General features: G+C 42.1%; 2 protein-coding genes across 3 annotated transcripts in view; both read left to right on the top strand.

Annotated features, from left to right (window-relative positions):
* The first annotated feature begins 531 nt into the window (after positions 1-531).
* On the top strand, positions 532-4,362 carry pebp1 (phosphatidylethanolamine binding protein 1). The gene is made up of 4 exons (XM_084055077.1): positions 532-763; positions 1,755-1,864; positions 2,551-2,651; positions 3,902-4,362. Exons 1-4 carry the CDS (start codon positions 629-631, stop codon positions 4,117-4,119), a joined length of 564 nt encoding a protein of 187 aa, XP_083911203.1. The 5' UTR covers positions 532-628; the 3' UTR covers positions 4,120-4,362.
* Positions 4,363-6,312: 1,950 nt separating this feature from the next.
* Positions 6,313-16,409, top strand: part of taok3a (TAO kinase 3a) — a 95,374-nt gene continuing 85,277 nt past the window's right edge. The window contains exon 1 of one of the 2 annotated variants that reach the window (XM_084054042.1): positions 6,313-6,433. The gene's annotated coding sequence lies outside the window, so the exon portion shown is untranslated. Of the gene's footprint in view, positions 6,434-7,022; positions 7,404-16,409 lie in introns of those variants that run through there. The other variant, XM_084054043.1, reaches the window with a different exon arrangement.

The following is a 16,409-nucleotide window of genomic DNA, read 5'->3' on the forward strand; positions in this document are numbered from 1 at the left end:
TTTCAAATATAAAGTGCTTACCCATGAGCCACGGATTTTACAAGTTGATCCGACCCGTGAAGTACCCGTATCTCCCGTATTGTTCAATAAAAAGCATTTTAATCCGATCACCGGCAATTTTTTTGTAGTGTATCAGGTGCAATACACCTCCCAACCATTAGTGTCGCATAGTTGAAAGCATAGGAGAAAATTCGGAAAAAATGGCAGGCAATCGGATTAAAATACTTTTTATTGAACAATACGGGAGATACGGGTACTTACCGCGGCTCGGATCAACTTGTAGCATCCGTGGCTCATGAGTAAGCACTTTATATTTGAAATCTGAACGTTTATGTACATGTGAGAGTTGTAAATGTAAAAAAAAATCAAAAACCAGGAACTTTCGGTTCCATGACGCTAGAGACAGACGAGCGTCATGTGAACCATGGCTAGGCTGGACCCCACTTTCAGAACAGCCAAAAAGAAGCATCATCAAGCAGACTGCGCCCTCCAGTGGCAGGGTTAGGTAGTACTCTGTCTATCTGACTGCAAGCAAGCAGCCAAGCACACAGGAGTAGCAGCAGCACGTTCTAGTTCGTATTGTACACAGTCAGTACACTAGCTCAGTACACTACAGTGTGTGAACACAATGCCTGTGGATGTGAGCAAGTGGACCGGGCCTTTGGATCTGACAGAGGTGGAAGAGAAGCCCGCAGCTGCTCTCACCATCAAGTATGACTCGCTGGAAATCGACGACTTAGGCAAAGTTCTCACGCCAACTCAGGTTAGTGTGGGCTGCTGTTAGCAAGCCAAGCTAACTGGGCTAACGTTACAATGGATGGAATGAAGCCAGCGGGCCTTCTGTGCTCTCTTGCTCCATTTTAGAAATATGCAGTTTTGTGTGTTTACATTCTCCGTTCTCTATCAGACGGGTGTGATGTGATAAAGATTGCATAATGTTAGAAAGCAACGACACAACAATGAACATTTTATAATGCATGACTTGCACGGAGATACTCCCCAGCGCCACCAGTGGTGGAAAAAGTACCCAAGTGTTTTACTTAAGTAAAAGTAAAAGTGAAAATACTAAAATAAAAATACTGCAATGTAGAAATACTCTATTACAAGTAAAAGTCCGGCATTCAAAATGTACTTGAGTAAAAGTACAAAAGTATTGGCATCAAAATATACTTAGATGACCAGAAGTAAAAGTAGTCGTTCTGCAGAATGTCCCGTTTCACAAGTTATGTCTAAAATGTATAAAAAATCTTTCTAAAATAGCAGATCTATACTTGAAAAAGTTTATATATGGTTGAAGTGGTAAATGTATGTTTTGTAATAATAATCTAAATCTACAAAGTAACTAGTTACTTTGTAGAAGTTTTCAAATAATTGTAGTGGAGTAAAAGTATAACATTTGCCTATTTTTTTGTTAAGTGCAGTACTTGAGTACATGTACTTAGTTACTTTCCACCACTGAGCGCCACCTATGTTGGAACTTGCTCGAACTATCGCCTGCTCCTGTCAGACAGAGAAAAGACAACTGTTGTCCTCTTTCCAGCACTACAGTCAATTTAGCCTTGGATCAAGACTATCATAGATGTATTATATCGAGTCTGACTTCTGCTTTCGTATAGATACGAAAGCAAAAAATCTGACTCGATAGAATACATCTAGTCTTGATCCAAGGCTACAGTCGATAATCTGTGGCCACTTGGACAGTAGTCATCACTCATCATGTCTGTTACACGGTTGTTGTTTTTGATGATGTGCAGGTGCAGAACCGGCCCACAGCTGTAGAGTGGGAAGGGTGTGACCCCAGTAAGCTGTACACTCTGGCCTTGACTGACCCCGATGCCCCCAGCAGGAAAGACCCCAAATTCAGGTGATCCAAACAGCCAGGCTGCACGGTGACTTCATTGTAGCCAAAATAATAAAAGTGGCTGTATGTTACAATGCTCACTATTCATAGAATCCAATCACAGACATCTTGGTGGCGAACGGCATGTGATTTATCATTAAGTGACAACAATGGCCAGTGGGCTGTTGCATGGTTTTGCCGCAAGCAACTTGGAGGCTATCCAACCTCTAAATAAAAATTCATAAGATTCTTTCCAAGTGTTGGCTTTGGAGAGCGTCTTGTTCCACGGTATGGAGAACGTGTGAGTGATCCCACGCGATCAGTTTGGCAACGCCAGGCTAGGTGGTATGCAGGACATTGAGTAACTGATGACAATGGAGTATATTGTTTTAAACAATGGCTTGAAAGGGACACAGAGGTTTACCCAAGCTATCTGTAAAAATGAAATATTAGTGAGTTTATCTTCATTTAATACAGTCAGATAGGACTTTTCTGTGTCATGAATGCGGCTGTCAATGGACGGAATTGCAACTTGGAGGTTGGATAGCCTATAAGTTGCTTGTGGCTAGTATGGTACCATGTTGTGGGGCAAAAAGTCTTGAGTATTATGGATACCACAGCACATTGGGACATTGAGGAGCATCTTTACCTATGATGAAAATGTATTGACTGCATCTATGATAAACAATAGTGCTTTCTCTTCATTAAAGGGAGTGGCATCACTTTCTGGTGGTCAACATGAAGGGGAACGACGTGTCCAGTGGCTGTGTCATGTCCGACTACGTTGGTTCTGGTCCGCCCAAAGGCACTGGTAAGAAAACTGCATTGAGTAGACATGCATATACAGTGAAACCTGATTTATACTTAGTTGGTGTTGTCTAGTGGCGAGAATAGCCGATCTACAAGTTCACAACATGTCACATTGCGACGTGCTGTGACCTTGTAGATTGGCTATTTAGCACACAGTCAAGTATAAGTTAAGGATAGAAGATGGTGGTGGGACAGCACAATATTCATACTGCAAAACGTTTAGCCAAACACCATGTTCAGTATGAACCCAGAATCCCCCCCCCCCTTGAAATATTTGTAGTTTTGGTTTATTTAGATACAGTAGAATAGTAAACTGAGGACAGGAAAGTGAGGGCAGAGGCATGATTGAAGGACATGCCATATAGGTGCCCAGCTGCAATCAAGCTGGGAAAGTTGTGATAATGTCAACGCAATGTCCAGTGACCTACCAGCATGCCCCGTGAATCCAAAATGTATCTGAAGTGAGGTATATGCATATAAATATACTCCCAGTGGTGTCATGGAGGCCACACAGAGTAGGACGTACTAGGACGGCGTGTGGCCAGTCTTTTTTTCACGTGCAAGGTACTGCACGGTACAGTGCACGCTAGAACGTAGATTAAAGTACCGTCCTGCCAGTAAAAAAATCACCATGACACCGCTGTATACTCCTAAATGTTATGATACATGGTATTTTTCATAATTACTCGGATATATGTATATTATCCGTTTGTTTTACAACTATTTGGATGATTGTCCAGAATTCTGAGCTTCATATACTGCAAATATCTTTGTTTTGTTGCTGTTGCTGCTTAAAATGCCTTGACAATTGGTCTCCTCCCCTCAATCTATCCATCCCCTTGATAATAAATGAATTAATCACCTTAATAGATGAAAAGACTTTTGACTCTTCTGTCTTTTGTTGTGGACAGAGCAGTTAGTCTATGTATATGCGCTGTAGGCCATAGTGGAATCCAAATCTGTTGTTGGTGCATTTTTGTTTGAAGGTTGTGCAACCATTCTATTTGTGTATGCACTGTGTCCATACTTATTTAGCAATACACTGTAAAATCCTCCGTTTTCGTTTATCCATCTGTAACTGGAGAGAGCGTACAAATGTAACCTTAGAGTAAAACATTACAATAATGAGGATTGTACTACTTGTTCCTTATTCTTTCTGACATCAATTTTGAGCTGCGTTATAAAACCTGGATATGCGCCATATGCTGCTGAACAGTTGAAAACAAAGCCTCTTCTCTGCTACCCTCTCAGGTCTGCACAGGTATGTGTGGCTGGTGTATGAACAGTCAGGAAGCCTGACCTGCACGGAGCCCGTCCTGACCAACCGCTCCGGAGACAACCGTGGCAAGTTCCAGATCCAGGTCTTCAGAAAGAAGTACGGGCTGGGAGCCCCTGTGGCCGGAACCTGCTACCAGGCCGAGTGGGACGACTATGTTCCCAAACTCTACGAACAACTTGCCGGAAAATAAAAAGTCAAAGCTACATGAAAAGACTTCGCTTATGGAGCACTCAGCACTAGGAATTCCCAGGCAGGTGTTTGGGTCATTTGGAAATTCCCATACTTGCTAGCAAGCAACAAAACCCCAACAATATTAAAGCCTTGTTTGAGCTAGCTAAAGAACATTTCAGAGCACTGTTCTGCCATTCTAACTGAATAACAAATCATTGCTGTCAATTACCTGATCATTTATAATAAATGTGTTTAGCACTCACATGGTGGTTGACTGGTTGTTATTTAATTAAGAGGGCATGGGGCTGGTCCAAACTGGGGGTTGGCACAGTATGTTGTATAATACAAGGAATAATTACAAAAAAACATTTGATGTATTTTTTTACTCATTTCCCAAAAAAACCCAGACGGGTATAAAAGAGAGGGTGAAATTCAAAATAAATTCTAGTGTAAAAATATCAAATATACATAATGCATTAAAGACGGAGCAGCAGAGAATAAAATATTCATAAAGTGTATGAGTATCCACAGTCATATATACATAGTCATAGAACCAAAGTAATGGGAGAATAATGCTTAATTTATGCTAAGTGGTATGATGGTGGTGTGTGCTGCAAATAGCCAATCTACAAGCTCAACGAGTTGCATGCGTGATGCATTGTAAGCTTGTAGATCTGCTATTTTCAGCATGCAACACAGCCATACACCAAAGTATAAATCCTGCTTTAGACTTACTTGGCGAGAGGGCTCAGTGCCTGTTAAGCAGCCTGATGGCCTGGCCGTGGACTTGGTCCCTTTGTCTGTCTGTTTGGCATAGTATAAAGTCATTTTCAATCTGTCTAATGGAAACAGATATTCTCTCAAGTTTTCCTTGTGACTTACTGTATCTCAGGGGGAAAGATTTACATATTTACTTACCGTAGTAGGTGCTATAAAGTAACAATGTAATTCAGGGGTGCCGTGGATGTAAACGTTATTTAAAGGGTTGCCCTGAGCATACATTCTGGCATTAGTACCGTTAATCGAATACTCAAGAAGCACAATTTTTATATTTTTATATTTTTTATGCATCAATGAATCAAAGCAAAAAAGGAATAGATTTTATTTTAATAATCAACTAAATTGATTAGTCTGATTAACCCTAACTGTATGGATTAACCCCCACAGGTTGTATTGGCATTTAAAAAGGGGATCCCATGGCTGAAATTCATAAATCCAACACTAGATGGCAGGATTGCATTTAGTATGCTGTGGTGGGGCATTACGGTTGCAACAAGCGACAGTTCGGTAGTACATTACCATAGTTATAAAAGAACAGGTACCGACCTGACCATAAAGTTATAATATATCGGTACCTACACACGTTTAATAACAATTTGCCATAAACTAGAAAACTAAACGTTTCATAAAAAACCCAGACAGTGAAAATGATTCCTCGCTGCAGTTATTATTATTATTATTATTATATTTTTATCTCCATACCCTGTCCAAATATATTAACCAAATATAATAGTTTCGTTATCAATACCAAAATACATCATGAGGTGTGAGACTTCTTATCAGAACAGAACTTATTTGCGCCGCCTGTCAAAATGAGCTGTCAAACACTGGAACCTGTCGTACGACGGTGTCGCGCGGCTCGCGCCCCATAAAACAGCCGACCTACAAGCTCACAACCCTTCGCCTTTGCCACGAGTTGTGAGCTTGTAGAGCGTCTGTTTTCGGCGCGCGACTCCCGCCGTACGAGGGAAGTATATAACGCTGCTCATCCAGGAAGTCCTCGAATGACAGACAAGAAGACAGTCGGCTCCAGCGTTGCCATGTCCGCTTACTATAAGCGACATTGGGCTTGTTTTTCTGTAAAGTTACTTGAAAATATTGGTAGTTGCGTTTTTTTGGGCTTGTTGTTTCCAAATGTTGTTTTCACCAGTGGTTCTCAAACATTTTCATATCGAGGACCCCCAAATTGTATGTATTTGTCCAAGGACCCCCATCAGAAATGTTTTGTGCCAGGGACCCCCGTGCCAGATTTGTGTTGTTTCAATGTTTCAAAAATGTTCCTAATTTAAAAAAAAATCTTGCAAGATTATTTTTTAGCTTGGATATTTCCTTGGATATTTCCATATAGCCAATGAATATGTTAAAGGGCGAAGCGCTCGCTTCTTTTGCGCTTGTTTTCATAGACCCGGTTGCTTGTTTCTCTCTAAACCTGGCAACACTGACACACATACACACTTCACTAAAGTCGGCACCGAACGTCTTCTTCGTCAAGTTGGGACTTTTAAATGAACGCGGGACCTTATAGTTCTTGACACGACATTTCAGCGGCACAGGTAAAAGTATTATTCGCTTTCGTGAATGATGATGTGGCATAATTTTTTTGCTTTGCTTGTTTGCATTATTTAACCGTTATATTATACAGTAGCATTTTGCTGTGTGTGCGTGCCACTGACAGGGTAAGCGGAAGGCCCGCCCCAAAACACGCTCGCTCCCTTCAGGCATAGATTACTGAAGTTATGTTTAGAAATAAAGTCGGGTCCGTTTGGGCATAGTTTGCTGAGGTTACATTTAGGAATAAGGTTAGGGTAGGCATAGTTTTACTGAGGTTAAGTTTAGGAACAAGGTTAGGTTTAGGCATAGTTTACTTAAGTTACATTTAGGAATTTTATACCAGGTGGTTAGTCGCCGCATTTGCCCCGGGGCGACTGTGTTTTGGGGCGAGCGTTTTGGTATTCACTGACAGGAATGACACTTCCTCCTCTCTCTTCATGGCTTCGATAGGTGTGTGTCAGTGTGTGTGTGAGTGTGTTGTCGTTTCAAGACGAATACACAAGTGACATGAAATGTCACTTTCACGACAAAAAAATCATAGTTTTTGTCGTTCAAGTTTAAAATAACGTCGCTGCCCCGTTCCTTTGGTGTTATTTTTGGTCAGTTGGCGGCAGTGCGTTCTACGGGGAACAACGTCTTTAAAATAAAAGATGTGTGGTGACTGATAAGAACTCTCGTCGCTCGCCGACCAGAGCTGACCCGCTACAAGCCAACTATAGCTTGTATATCAGTTCTTGTCGACGAAGCGACACCGTCTGACGGCAGAGTATAAACGAAGCAAGCAGTAGTAGAAGAAGCATCGGCAGATAATATTCCAGCTAAGTGCGTAGGTTCTGTTCAACTGGGCAAAGTACTACCAGCAGGTTGAGTGTGCACCTGCACACGTTGATTCACGCTGACAGTTGGATTATTATTATTATTATTCCTTTATTACTGCGAACGGATAATAAGACGGGATACATATTCTCACGGGTGAGTAGGAACAAATGACAGGTGACAGCTTGTAAATAAGTGTTGTTGATTGTTTTGATTTTGAGATCGAAAGCAAAAAAACACAATGCCAACTTGCCTATAAAAGCTTGTTTATTGCCATAATGTGTAAGTGTAGTGTAGTGGTTAGCCTTGGATCAAGACTAGATGTATTTTATCGAGTCTGACTTTTACTTTCGTACATATCCTAGATATAAAAATGTAAAAATCGATAAAATACATCTATGATAGCCTTGATCCAAGGCTTTTTGTATTGCCATAATGTGTAAGTGTAGTGTAGTGTAGAGACCTCCATGTATACGATGTGTAGCGCAGCTGCAATGTTTCCCATGGCAGCTAGATCTCTAGTACGGTGTGTTGTGTGTGTGTGAGTGAAGCTGCCATCAATGAACCTCCACAACGAACGGGCTCACTGCCCTCCTCGGTAATACAAGGCGATACAACGTCCACCATACGGGACACGGAATGTCACCACGGTGCGTTTGCATTTCACGTGTTCACCAAGCCGAATAGAATCTCGCGTATTTCATGTTTTTTTTTTTTTGCTTCTGTGCCGACCGATTAAAAGAAGGGTTTTTGTTTTCATTTGCAACAACATAGGCTACACGCTTCATGTGTCTTGGATCTGTCGTTTTAATCATTTATATTCTAACGTGAATGCTCATGTTGTTGTTGTTATTATTATTATTACAAGCTGGTCTGTTATGTTTTATTGTCCGCACGAAAAGTAAATATAGGTAAAACATGATGGCAGATGTACCCAGCTGAAATACTATAATGCCCAAGCTGACCTAACATGATGTCATCCTCATCCCTCTCTGTGTAGAGCGCATGAGTGAGAGCCATCAGACGTATATTGTGTTTTTATTCCTGAACGTTACAAAATCATATATTTATTATGACATTAGAAGACATTCCTCAGGTCAGTTCATGGTTTTATTTTTCGTGTTATGCTTTTGTGGTTGACAGTATGGTCTCCCTGTAGTTTTGAGCAAGACTGGATTATCATGCATACCTATCACTATCACTTGTTCACCTTGGCATCAATACCTCATACAGTATCATCACGAACAATGACCTAGGAGGAAGTAAAACAAAAATAAAGTCCAGTTCCTTATTGGTGTATATCAATAGTGATAATGATTTATAGTACACGACTCAGCACTTGTGAAGGCAGTCCACTTCACTTATACTTATGTAAGATCAAGGTATTGAAAGCAAAAGTGATAGGCAACATAATTAGTGTTGTTGCACATGAGAGAAAATAGTGTATACCTGGCCTCAGTAGAAGTAGTTACCTAAGACTTAGGTACAAATCGAAACAATATAGCAGGCATTGTCTTAGGTCCTAAGTCAATGCCTGCTATATTGTTTGGATTTGTGATTTATGTATTTAAGATAACCCTTAGAACTTTTTTTTGCAGGACCCTGCAATGATTTACCAATACACATTGTGACGTAACTATGGCTTATAGCTTTCTAGACAGACAGGGCTAGGCGGTAATGTGCTCAAGGTTAGCAGGCACTTAACTGATAAGACTATCAGTCAACATGTGGTGCAAAAGTGACACATGTTCTACTTCTGTCTGCAGAAGTACTGTATGACCATGTCTTTATGGAATGGTGGGCCTGTCAAATGATGTTGCTTGCTTTCGTTTAGCCAAGCTGAGGCCATCGTGTCCAGCATATTGCTCAGTCTTTTTATAGAGCCATGATGAGAGTGGTCACACAGACTCGGCTTGTCTTCTTGGTAAAAATGCTCAAATCCCTTAAAGTGTGTGACTGTGTGTGCGTGTGCGTCAAATGATGCCACAGTGGGCTGGGGGGAGGCGGGGGGGCAAATCAGCTGCTCCTGACAAGTGGCTGATGTGATTGTCAGAGAAAGTAGTGAAGGGTGGCAGGCTGGGGCAGGGCTCGTGCCGAAGCAGCCGGCAGAGCTGACATCAGAGGGGGAGGAGGTTTAAACCCAGGCAACAGGCTTAATCGCTGCACACTGGCTGCTCTGTAAAGGGCTTTGGATAATCTGGGTGTGAATAAAAGTTTGAGATATGAAGGAGAGGGGGGTGGGGGGGATGGCTCCCCCCACAGCTGTTTCGCCTTTCCTCTATCTAAACTTCCCTCAAAGACTGTTTATATTTAGGACCCCATTTCTATGATTTAGAAGAAAAAAGTGGAATGGAGGCGTATCTCCTAAACCACCATCACAAAGCTTGTTCATGGACGAAACACGTTTCTTTGGACCATGTGTCTGGGATGTGAGAGGCGCGTTGCAGCTCTCAACTGTGCAGTGGACTATACCGATACTTCCTCTATCCTCTACTGCAGTAGTAAAGTTAGTAGTCACCCCCACTAGTTTTTCAGTAGGGGTGACCTCCATATGGCCATCTTAGCTCCTGCTTCACAGCGCTTATGATGTGGTGCAGCTCCTGATGCAATCATCTTCAGTCTCAGTTGAATCCTGAAATGTCTAATTTAAGAACGACCAGAAGAGACGGAGGCCAGTGCGCGTGGCCTCAGAGAACCCAGGCCTATTCTAATTAGCACTGATACCCGTGCTCTAGGGACCGCTTTCTCTGCCCTAGTCATTATTCAGTGTTTGATTCTTTCACCAGAGTTTGACTTTCGCTTTGTCCCCCCGCACCTTGCCCGGGGGCTAGATGGATATCAGTTAACAAGTTTACCTGCATTACTGATGAAGGAAAAGACCCATGACAGATGCAACCATATATGTCTTGGAGCTAGCTTCCTACTAGGCCTGTGATGACTTTATCTGTTTTCATGCTCTGCCTTTCATACTATAGTTGACTGGCCCATCTTTCACTTTGCCTTGTAAACTGTCAGACACGCTTTTGCAGAATGTTGAGAATATTTTGGTGGAAATGTCATTTACAGCCTTCACCGGGCGTCTCATCTAGTGTAACCCGTTGAAAGTGTCAGTGAGTGCATTCGTATATCCCTCTCCCTTTACCCAATCCACTGTATCATCTCCCCTCAAGCCTCTCTGCCGAAAGTGTTCAGCCTTTCTTTCTTGTTGCCCTTCATGCTACACGACGGAAGACCGACTTTTGAAAAAATATATTAGAGAATTTTCAGTATAGCTGGTGCTGCGGTAGTTTGGTGGGTTTATGCCGCGGTGGCAGAGCCCATCAAATATTAAAGCACTCTTGTCAGGCTTAATGTTCTGCAGTGATCTGGTTTAGCATGTCTAATATGGGAATGCTGTCTTGGATGACGAGGAGAATTACGCTTAAGGCCCGCGCCCCCCCACCCCCCGTTCCGACAGATGTGCTCATGCGTACTGCTTTTAATGATGATTTCAAAAGATGGCTAAAGCCTTGCGCTGCTGCTAGATCCCGGTGGTGTGAAGCTTGGAAACTGCATGTAATAGAGTCCCAGTACAGATGTTTGGTAACGGGGTTAGTCGGCAGCGTCATTAACACTTAATTCAATTTCATGATATTGACCACGTTCCCACACTGCCACACAACACTGTCCTGTTTTCCGTGGGTGCTCTTCCTGGGCTTCATCTTTCATCAAAGCCTAAAGGTGTGTGTGTAGTACGAGTATTTAAAGCTGCATTGTGCAATATTTGTCAGGTCTGAAACTAATATGTATACTATGGACGTTTCGTTGAGACATAATATTACCTTGCTGCTCACTCCCTCTCTTACCCATGCTTCCCACTATGGCAGATTATTCAGCACACATGACTAGTCATTTGTAGTATACTGTATGTGGTCTGTTGGGCACATGTAAAGGGGAGGGGAAGAGCTCACTTGTTTTGATTCCTCTTGGTCGTGGTCACGTAGCATACAATTGGGATTTAAGCATGTTTCACATTACCATGTGCACTGAAAGGGCTTTTGTCATGCTTACTGTGGGTTAGGACAGAAATCAGGTGCTCACACCATAGGACGCTCACTTCATAGTCCTATATTGAGTTGAGCAACGGAGCTGACCACTCACCTGGCTTTCCACACGGAGGAGCAGAGCAGACCACTAAGGTTGCCCACCCCTTCCTTCCTCCCTCCCTCTCAGCTTAAGTACTGCAGAACCCGGTCCCAAAAGACCCCATCTCTGACTCAAAACGCCACAGGGAGAAGCGTCCCAGAGACTGGGGACTGTTAATCTATCAACAGCCAATGACTGGAACTCAGCTGTGGGGCTCAGCCATGGTGTCCACTCATTGTAGCTATGACACGTACTTTCCTAGAAGAGCCTATACGCTATGGTACTAGAGGTGATCGCACAATAACAGCACTAACATTTAGTTTAATCGTTAATTACGCTTTTTTATATGACAGTGAGTAAATCACCACTGATCCCATGTGTGGTGCCACCCGGGCCTGCGACTGGACGTTGTGTACCCTGGCTCTGAGAGTTGAAAAAGAAACCTATTGTACCATTTATTAGGGGTGCCAGAATGTACCTACTACTGTATCTCACAATCTATTTGCATTACATGGCGAGTCTTGTGAATTGTATTCACACCTTGCCGAGGCTCTTAGGTGGCATGGTATCTGGCTTAAAATGTTTACCTCATCCCAAGTTTGTATGCTATGGACCTAAAGGCAGAACAGATTGGTTGTGAATCACGTCATAGTTTTTCTGTGCAGTCAGTGCACAGACTTCTCCTTTCATTGTTTTCCCCAAGCACACTAAACCTTCAGTCATGAGAGAGGCATTCTTCTTGGCAAGTTGACTTCGCTGGGTGTGGGACACAGCACAGGCAACTTAATTACAGCCCTTCGCTGCAAACACAGCTCCGATCCTCTGGCAAAGTTGCAGCTGGGACTATGTGTCCCCCCCCCCCCCTCCCGGTTATGTCCAGCTATTTGTCTCCAGCTCTGTGTCTGAAAGCTGTAGTATGCTGACTATGCTTCGATCCTGCCTTCCATGACTTAGCCATGACGAATCATCATCATCATCATCATGACCCAGAGAGACATGAGCATGGCTAACGGCTGACTTGCCATATCTCTGCCCACCGCCACCCCTCCTGGGTCTGTGGCTTAATTTAGCTTGGGAGGGAGAGGGCTTAGGAGTGAGTATTTTTAGAACCACATGTTCTGCACTAAAAAGGTCTATAAAAAGTGTGATGATGACACAGGGTCTGCCCTTTTGTGTCCAAGCTGGCCATTGCCCACGACCTGCTGAGAAACTGCTACATGCCTTGTTGGCCTAGCAAAGTGGGGCATGCCAGCACGGCTTCGGGTGTGTGATCCTGATGGACACGTTTGCTGATCTGAGTGGCGAGTGAGGTAATACACTGCACCACAGAGAGATATTTTTGGATGCTTCGCCTGCGCGCCCAAAGCACTTTTTGTCTCCAAGCTCCACGTTGCAGTTTCGTGTCGGTGCCTTTACAGCATGGTTTCAAACATGCATATGACAAGCTTTTCCTTGATATTGCTGACCAGTGATGGGAGGCTTTTACGGGTGATGTCACCTCTCTAATTTGGTGAGAACACTGCTTTGCTTTGGGTTCCTTGTGTGGGACCTCCTGATATATTTAATAGCTCTTCATCTGTTGTACTCGCCACGCCAAAATTCTACCCATTCCTTAGTCCCAAGAGAAACAAGGACTCTAGTCTGCACAGCCCTAATGCTGTAACTGGACAGCCTGCATTAGGTCAAGTGGAGATTTGCCTCAGTTGAATCTGGAGAGATTAAGTTTTGTGGCTCTTGGTAGCCAGTTGTGGGAATTTGTTTCTTCTTCTGTCGGTCTCTCTCATCTCTCTCGTCGGTACCGTGGCTGAGTGTGCAGAAAACAACCCAAAGTGTGTGCCTCTCATTTCACCTTGTTCATTCATAATGTATGACAACATCAAGACCAAGAAATAAATGGAGGTTTAACCACCACTGTTGAACCAGTGGCTTCACGCTTGGATTGGAACGGTTGCGTCTGACTTCACTTTGGGTTCCTCCCATAATGGTTGTCATTATCTCTCCAGCTTAGCTTTGTGTTGACCCCGTGGTTCATGAATGGCTTTCTGTATTCTTGGCATTAACACAAGAGTTCCTCATGAGAAAAGGTGTGGAAATGAGAGCCTGGGCAGTTTTTATGTTATTCCTATCTTGGTTAATAGTCCATTCCAGCAGGGTTTTGTATGCCTTTTTGAATCCAAAGAGCCTGCGGTTCAGTTGAACAATTGTCCAATTAGACTGCGACCTGCAGAAACCATTTCTCCACGCCTCCTCTTTCTCTCCCATCCTTATGTGCTAAGTCACATCACAGACGCTCATACATACTCAAAGATGTGTACACAAATACCAGATGCACCACACTGCAAAGCCAAGGGGCAATGAACCGTGTCATAATAATTGCAATTGTCTGATAGGGCATATAAAGAAATAGTTAAAGGACAATTCTACTGTCAATACAGTGGCTCAGGAGGTAGAGCAGCCGCTTGGGAATCAAAAGGTTACAGGTCGGGTTCGCTCCCCCTAGGTTAGTGTGAAAGTGTCCTTGAGCAAGACGTGGTTTCCTCTGCCATTGTGCGAATGTGATGCACATTGTAAAGTACTTTGGTATAAATGCACCATTTACCAAAACATGTCAGCTTCAGCCAATGTATTGTACATAGACCATTGTTCTGTTAATGAGTTTATTATTATTATCTTTCTCCTAATAAACATTCTACAGAACAGAACGTACCAGAATAATTAGTGTCAAGAGTCATTGTTGGCTGAACCTCATTGCATGGTTAAGAAGTCAAGGATGCTTGAATTATTTGAATCCCATTCGTAAAATAATCTTTTCTTCAGGGACAATTTTCAGCCAGACTTTTCAAAAAAGCTGCTTTAAAACATAATGATAACATACTGTACCCTTGACAACAAGTTAGACTTAGAAACTAATAATAGTGCTCCCTGTCCAATAGTAAGTGACTATGTGTGCAGTAACAGTTTGTGAACAAAGCTGCACAAAGCCAGACAGTGTGGCTGTACCCCACAGTTAAATGTAATATTGGATTACCTATGTTAAGCATGTTTCAAAGCTCTGCAAGTTGATTTTCCTAGATATTCTGTACTTAAATAAATGGAAACCAGTGGCGTCTATGAATATATAAAACAAATAAAATCTACAGTATGATTTGCAAACAGTGATGTCAAGTACACCTTGAGTTGTAGTCAATGGGCTGAACATGCTCTATGATCCTTTTTAAAGGGATATTTATCTTTCAAATATGTTTGGATGGTTCTTGCGATACGCAAAGGACAGATACGCATGCATATTGCATAAGTTTGCATAATTTGTTGTTAGATTTTTTGGTATACTGGCTTGTCAAAAATTGGGATGCTTAAAGTCAATATGGAATCAGCCAATGAGCAAATAGGAGTGGGTGCAATAGACACTACTTGACCCTTGGCCTTGGCCAGTTATTGTTTCCTGGTGTGATACAGGTGTAATACTGGGGAGGAAAGAGTCTATTGTACAACCCAGGGCCAAGCTAAAGGAAGGGAGCAGATATTGAGTAGACTGGGTTTACTTTCTCGGTTATATTATTAATATTATACTTGCCAGTAAACCTAGGCTGACTTGGCTGCTACACTTTAAAAATCTTTATAAATATGTAAAAAAAAGTAAGGAAGACAATAAAGTCTGCTGTTGTGTAATACAAAGAGGCTATCAGCCACAACCAGAGGTAACAACCATATTATAGATTTCATACTACTTTGAGATTAGTCTTGCATTGCCAGACCTACAGTATCTCCACACTTCATTTTAGCACTGTCCTAAAGCAGGAGAAAGAGAGGAGATTGACACTGAGATTGGTTAGTTATTCCAAACTTGATTTAGGCCCATGTCAAAATAATAAACAATGATCGAGGGCCATAATGAACAGCAGGCAGAGCCAGTGCATCTGTCTCCCTGGTATTCATGTAGCCTGAGAGCTCTTCTCTCTTCTATCATTATCTCTTACTTGACACACACACACACACACACACACACACACACACACACACACACACACACACACACACACACACACACACACACACACACACACACACACACACACACACACACACACAGATGCATACTGTACATACATTTATCAGGCCCTATGCTGAATGTTCTCTGTTATTAATTTATGTTGGTGTATTTATTTTTCCCAGTCAAACATTTGCGGTACAAAGAAGATTTACCCAATGAATTATTGATTGACAACACAAGCAAAAATACAAGGATTTGAGTCACAGGGGCATGGAGTCTGATCTGGGTGGTGCTTGGGTGTAGGGGTGCATCACAGTCAATTGAATTAATTGCTGGAACTTGCTACCTACGATGATAAAGATCATCAGCAGTCATCTTCTTTTAAAACAAAGGGTCAAAGCTTTTAGAAAATGTTGCAGAATAGCATGGACACTTCTATTTATTATCAGATCTTTTATTCATGCCGTAATCAGTGTTAAGCATATAGTTCTAGAGTGTTTAATTTATTGTTGCATTGCCCGTTTTATGTTGTAATGTTTTGTTTGTCCCAGACCAAGGACCATAATGGAAATAAGTCACTGACTTATAACCATGGCGTAATAAGTCAAATCAAATTCATTTAATCGTTTTATAAAAAAAATAAAACGATTTGAGTATTATAATCGACTTTGGGGAAAACAAATTAAATATCTTTAAAAAAAAGAAAATTATACAGTAGCATAAATGGTCCGTGAATTGAATTCCAGAACTTTAAAAAATGCATAAAATAAACAATATACTTGTAGATCGGCTTATCTGTATGTTTGTGTGAAACCGTACAACAAAGTATTCAAAGTATGGCTTCAGTGGTTGATCAGACATATCAATTTAGTTGATTATAAATTGATTTGTTTATCCTACATTAAAATTAAAAACGGGAGGAACGGCCGGCCAGCGGACCAGTGGACCATGTCATCACTCATCAGACATCCGACAGATACAGAGATCTCCATATTTGGGCTTATCGGTCAGATCGGCGGTGCGATGTAGGTGTGAGGGCTGCATAG

The sequence above is a fragment of the Gymnoscopelus microlampas genome (assembly GCF_963454915.1).
Source record: "Gymnoscopelus microlampas genome assembly, chromosome: 4".
Taxonomy (NCBI): domain Eukaryota; kingdom Metazoa; phylum Chordata; class Actinopteri; order Myctophiformes; family Myctophidae; genus Gymnoscopelus; species Gymnoscopelus microlampas.

What these genes read in the sequence shown, in the direction of transcription:
- pebp1 (XM_084055077.1), top strand. Translation starts at nt 629, where the DNA reads ATGCCTGTGGATGTGAGCAAGTGGACCGGGCCTTTGGATCTGACAGAG. An exon ending in AAGTTCTCACGCCAACTCAG is followed by an intron (nt 764 to 1,754) that starts GTTAGTGTGGGC and finishes GATGATGTGCAG; the next exon opens with GTGCAGAACCGGCCCACAGC. An exon ending in TGGTCCGCCCAAAGGCACTG is followed by an intron (nt 2,652 to 3,901) that starts GTAAGAAAACTG and finishes CTACCCTCTCAG; the next exon opens with GTCTGCACAGGTATGTGTGG.